Below are 6,395 nucleotides of genomic sequence, written 5' to 3'. Positions count from 1 at the left end.
AAAAAAAAAAACTAAGTCCAATAAAAATAAAGTGTAAGCTAACAGATGGAAAAGTCAAGAAACAAAATATTAATGTTTATAGAACAGTTAATTTACATATATAAATTCTTATTTTTGAAACAGTTTCAGTACTCACCAAACAGATGGGATGTGTTTTCAGTTTTGTCCATGGAATCTACAAATAAATTTTTTCTTTTAAATGAATTAAAACTTCATATGAAATAGTAATCAATAGATATCTCTGCATTTAAAAGATAGCAACTTATATTATACTTTATACATTTCTCTCAGATTGTAAAATAATAAATTGAGGAAATTATTAATACTATTGAAATCAATATCTATGTTGTATCAGAAAATAGTTGACTATTTGGAGAATTTCAAGTTCTGTCAGTTACATGTTCTTACCAGTCCTTAAAATACATTTTATTTTTCATAGTTTAAGAATTATTGGCAAAGCATAATCATTCTTCTGTTTATTAGTTTGCTTAACTTTAGAATTCTAACCATCATATTTTTAGCTCCTACAAAGAAAATTCAAAATAAAACCATTGATGGAAAACACCAGCTACATCACAGAGACAATGTTTGTATACCCAGTCAAATCTTTGCTGATATTTGGGTCATAAGTACAAATTAACGAACGCTGAACACCAAAGAATACAGTGCCCTTTTCCAAAGGAAGCCCAAACTTTATTTTTATAAAAAACATTAACATGCACTACTGTCTCTCCTAAGCAATCTCTCACCTAGACCTGGTCTTTAGCAGCAAGAAGTTATGAGATGTAAGAACTGACATAAGGTTAGAAACAAAAATCAGTAATAATAAGAATAAAGATATTAGTAATAATAAAGTAAATAGAAATACCTAACTTTCTTAAAATAAAAAAGGAATAAATGAAAGGTATAAAACTCTAAAATAGCATAATGTCCACAATAATAAATGACAATTCTTATATATGTCTTTAAAATAAAATATTAAAAATTTAAAACATTTCATTTGACAATAAAACCTAAGGGAGGGGACTATCATTGAGTATATGCCAAAGTAAAGCAATTAATTTATAACAAATTAATTTTATTAAACTATCAATAAAGGTGTTTTAAACAAAATGTAAATATTTGTTATTAATGTTACTTCAATTAATATGTTCAATTAATATGTTACATCCAATTACTCATAAGGGATGAAAACCATTCATGCAGCTATTTTCTATGTAAGTAATAAGAATACAATGTTTCTTTATAACAAGATCTGAAGCTGAGTATTTATTTTAACAGATAACAATGAAACACAAACTAAGAGCAGGCAGTCTGCTCAGACTCCCAGGTCTTACCCTGATGGATGCTTTATTACAAAACACTTTGTTGATAGCCAGCCAGGTGGGCAGATCCAGCATGTTCTGCAGCACCTCCTCATCCAGCTCCAGGTTCTTTAGTTCTCCTTCTCCTTTAAGGGTACTTAGGTTTATTTTGTCAGGAGATAAGTTTTTGGTGAATCTGAAAGAGACCACAGTTATATTATTTTAGTGTTAGCTAATGTGCCCTCAGACAACCTAGCATATACAGAATATTGCAAACATAACAGCAGACTAAAATCCAAAGGACCACAGAGATGGACTTTATTTTAACCCGAGCCCAGTGTCTGTCACTGTTCTCATCTCTCCTAGCTGCAGACCTCTAACAGTAAGTCTGCAATTTGGGGACACAGATTTGAACGTCATATTCCTGTAACCAGCTAAAATCTGGTCCTTACTTCCTGTCTAACGGATGAAAACTGTGTGTCTACCACTGTTTTCCAGACACTATGCAAACCCATTCCTACCACACTTTGTTCATTGTAGACAGAGAGAAGAGACAATGCTATACTATTAACCAAGCTACATAAGGTAGGGGAATTGAGGGACCCTCTCTCTAACAGCAGCTCACACAGCACAGATGCCAGTCATCATGCTAAAAACAATGGTGAAAGGTCATACTACTCCTCTGAAGGTCACGTGCTCTGAAGGTCACCTGCTACTCCCAGCAGTAGAAACCAACCCAAACCATTTTAGAAATAAATTCTGACATACAGTGTTTTTACATTTTCTGAGGAAGGAAATTACCCAATCCCATTTAGAAGTTGATCTTGATATTCTCTGGATAACTTTTTAAAACTCTGACTTAACTCTAGAAGCACCACTTGTCCTTCCCACAAGTTTACCTATAGGAAGTCGTAGAAATAAATGTACTTACTGAAAGTGTGAGAAATCATAAAAGAATAAACACTGACCTATAATGAAGACTATGATCTCTTTTTCTGAAAAGCATTTTTTCTAAGTTTTGAAAGTATTAAGAACAGGACAAGCTTCAGCTCAGTGGTCAAGCTTGCATACCATGTGTCTGATTTGTTCCCACAGCATGCAATCAACAGTTTTTGTAATAAAGGATCTCTTAGGAGATATCTGTGGAAGACCTTCCCTGTTTTCATTTTAAATTTCATCTCTGCTTTTCAACATATTGCTTCAGACATTTTATTGGTAGTTTTAAAGTTAAAACAAGTTGATATAACAGTGAATTCCTTATAAGAGTGAGGAATGGAGGGAGAGATATGAGAGAGGAATGGAGGGAGAGATGGCTCAGTGACTGAAAGCACTTGCTGCTCTGTCAAGAAGACAGAAGTTCAGATCCCAGCACCTACAATGCAGCTCACTAACAGCTGCAACTATCTCCAAGAAATCCAGCATGTGGGGCTAGTGAGATGGCTCAGCAGGTAAGAACACTGACTGCTCTTCAGAAGGTCCTGAGTTCAAATTCCAGCAACCACATGGTGGCTCACAACCACAGGTAATGAGACCTGACAACCTCTTCTGGCGAGTCTGAAGAAAGCTACAATGTACTTATTTATAGTAATAAAATAAATCTTTAAGCCAGAGTGAGCAGAGACTAAGCAAGCAGAGTTGACTGGAGCAAGCAGGTACAACCAGAGCGAGTAGAGGTCCTAAAAATTCAATTCCCAACAACCACATGGAGGCTCACAACCATCTGTGCAGCTACAGTGTACTTGTATACATAAAATAAACAATTTTTTTTAACTTTTATTGCATTATGATGAGAAAAGATACATGATTTCAATTTACCTGAATTTGTTAACATTTAAAAACATATTTTAAGTAAACAGAATTAAATCATTCTTGTTTCCCTTATGTACCCCAACTCCTCCCATAGACCACCTCTTCAATACCTAAAATATCTATTTTTTGTCATATTCCTTAAAATGTATAAAATATTATAACAATAAAAATGAGTATTATAAAAGTTGTTTGATATAAAACAACAATCAATTTAACAGTGCTATGTAGATGCTTATCTACAGCAATACTGAAAATACATACGTTTTTCTCAATATAAATGTTAACTCCAAACATTAACAGTATATTTCAAAATAATACATCACTACTAGTATTTTCTTAAATGAACATAAATATATAAAGTCTTTTTGTTTGTTTGTTTTGTATTTAGTAGAGATTAAAATCTTGGCTCTTACTGTGGTACAAGCCCAAAATAAGAACAATTTTTAGACATTGGATTTCCAGAACAGCTTAAATATTTCAAAAGTATTTATATACCCAAGGGAGACATAGACAATTAACTTGGGAAGGTGGCTTGTAGGAAGGAAAGAGAACAACAAAGAGTGAGACTGAATGCTTTGCTTGACATTTGTAGCTCTTGTATCAAGTTTGAAGAACAGGACTTTATAAGTTACTCTTTCTCTGAGATGAATGTTTTTCCAAATTTTCACAGCCAATGAACCAGATTCTTACCCACACCCAATGTCTGTGCCACCCTCCAAGTAGAACCATTGTTCACTGAAACAGTTGGTGAATGACTTTATAGATATACTATCTTAATACACACACCATTTCTTAAATGAATGTAACCTGCTCTCTGTGGCCTGAGAATAAAGTCACTCACTCAAGTCAAATAGTTTTGACCATAGCAGGAGTCTGTATCCAAAAATCGTGCCTACAATTCATTCCTTGGGGCAGAGGACTGTCAACGCTTAGCTTAGCTACTATGGAGGTAAAATCCTTTGGTGATGTGAGGGTCATTGAAGTACAGCCTTATTACAATGAAACAAATCTTTTAAAAAAAGAAATCCCGTATGCGTTCACATAACACACTTCACATTTATACATGTACAAACATAAATAAATTATAAATAAATGTGCGTGTGCCTGCAGAGCCCAGAAGAGGGAGGCATCAGATCCCTCTAGCTAGAGTTACAGACAGTTGGGAGCTGCCTGATGTGGGCACTAGAAACTGAACTAGTGTCCTCAGAAAGAGCAACAGTGCTCTTAGTAGCTAAGCCATTTCTCTAGAGCCTAAAATAAAATCCTTTAAAAAATATTTTACCCTGTGTGCCAGACAGAACGAGAAACTTGAACTTCAGAGCTGGAGAGATGGCTCAGCGGTTAAGAGCACTGACTGCTCTTCCAGAGGTCCTGAATTCAATTCCCAGTAACCACATGGTGGCTCACAACCATCTATAATGGAATCTGATGCCCCCTTCTGGTGTGTCTGAGGACAGCTACAGTATATTTACATAAATAAATTAAATAAACAAATAAACAAACAAACAAACAAACAGGTGGTGGTGGTGCACGCCTTTAATCCCAGCACTTGGGAGGCAGAGGCAGGAGGATCTCTGAGTTCGAGGCCAGCCTGGTCTACAGTGAGTTTCAGGACAGCCAGAGCTACACAGAGAAACCCTGTCTCGAAAACAAAACAAAAAAAAAAAACAAACAAACAAAATTTAAAAAAGAAACTTGAACGTTTATGCTTGATATTGCAAACAATAATGATAATAGTAAACTGCAAACCTATTTTTCAATACTTTCAGAGGTTATTTCTGAAACCTGAAAACAATCCCTTCTCCCAAACAAAAATATCTAATTTTACCCAGCTACTCTTCAAAAATTAATTACTGAGCTGGGTGGTGGAGGCACACGACTTTAATCCCAGCACTCAGGAGGCAGAGGCAGGAGGATCTCCAGGTTAGAGGCCACTCTAGTCTACAGAGTGAGTTCTAGGACAGCCAAAGCTACACAGAAAAACCTTGTCACAGGAAAAACAAAAAGGAGGAGTGGGGAAGGGGCATTTGCAAGATGGCCCAGCAGGTAAGGCACTTACCACAGCCTCGTGACCTGAGCTCAATGACTGGACCCTCCAAAGGTGGTGGAGAGAACTGTCTCGCAGAACTGTCCTCTGATGTTCATATACACACAGTGGCATGAGTGTGCCTCTTACCCATTTATACAAAGTGTACACAATAACTATAATAAAGAAGTGCTTTTAAAACCCTATGATTATGGAGAACTGTACTGCTACAGTTGGGAGCCAAACTATCTTGGGCTTTCTAAGCCCCCTAAAATATTCCCTCACTGCCCACCTGTTTCACTTAACACCCCTAACTATTAAGTAAATCCACCGGAATGCACAGAGACCATTCAGTTTCACCATCCCAGAGACTAAGCATAACAGAGATCATCTGGGGCCTACAGATGAGACTTCCTCCACTTTGCTGTAATCCCCCTACTAGTTTTTCCACCAATGTATCTGATGTGTCTCAATTTATGATTTTCTTTGCTGTTTTATTATAAAGGCTTCATGAAACTGTTATACTATTGGAACATGATATTTGAGGTACACTAAATCTATGTTCCTGGGCCACGGTCCTGACAGTTGTGTTTTCTGTGTCAGCACTAAGAAAGTCAAAGTTCATGGAGACCAAAATCACCAATTACTGTCATAAAGATGCTATACTTCATGTTAAGAATTTAACACAATCTCAAGAACCACCACAAACTAGTGAATAATCACATAGGAAGAAAACCTGCTTGCTATACACATAAGCACATCTCATCCTGTGGAATAGCTTTGCCAGACTGACCGACACAGCTGCTGCTGACACCAATCGTCTTCCCATCTCTGCCAGCCCAAAGTCCCAGAATGCCTAGCTCTTCCCCAGCCAAGCAAATTCCTACTTCTCTTTTATAGTCTAGCACTGTAGTTTGGATGATGGATGTTACCCCAAAAAAATCCTGTGCATAAAGGCTTGATTGGTCCCCAAGATAGTGTGATACTGAGACATTAAAGAGGAGAGACCTAAACCAGGTGGTGGTGGCACATGGCTTTAATCCCAGCACTCCAGAAGTCAGAGGCAGCTGGATCTCTGAGTTTGAGGACAGCCCCGTCTACAGAAAGAGGTTCAAGATAGCCAGGGCTACACAAAGAAACCCTGTCTCCAAAAAGAGAGAGAGAGGGAGAGAGAGAAAGGGGGGGAGGGAGGGAGGGAGAGAGGGAAGGAGGGAGGGAGGGAAAAAGGGAGAGAGAGAGGGAGAGAGAGAGGGAGG

The 6,395-nt window shown here is 37.2% G+C and overlaps 1 protein-coding gene across 3 annotated transcripts in view; it reads right to left on the bottom strand.

Annotated features, from left to right (window-relative positions):
* The window catches only part of Uhrf1bp1l (UHRF1 binding protein 1 like), a 73,850-nt gene that overhangs the window by 43,998 nt on the left and 23,457 nt on the right, over positions 1-6,395 (bottom strand). For all 3 annotated transcript variants that reach the window (XM_031348878.1, XM_031348876.1, XM_031348877.1), the window contains 2 exons: positions 1,338-1,500; positions 137-175 (listed from right to left, as the gene is read on the bottom strand). In XM_031348878.1, the coding sequence (XP_031204738.1) occupies positions 137-175; positions 1,338-1,400 (102 nt within the window). In that variant the 5' untranslated portion in view covers positions 1,401-1,500. The remainder of the gene's footprint in view (positions 1-136; positions 176-1,337; positions 1,501-6,395) is intronic.

The sequence above is a fragment of the Mastomys coucha genome, unplaced genomic scaffold, assembly GCF_008632895.1.
Source record: "Mastomys coucha isolate ucsf_1 unplaced genomic scaffold, UCSF_Mcou_1 pScaffold4, whole genome shotgun sequence".
Classification (NCBI taxonomy): domain Eukaryota; kingdom Metazoa; phylum Chordata; class Mammalia; order Rodentia; family Muridae; genus Mastomys; species Mastomys coucha.
The sequence above is the reverse complement of the archived record's forward strand: the minus strand, read 5'-3'. Positions and strand labels throughout refer to the sequence as shown.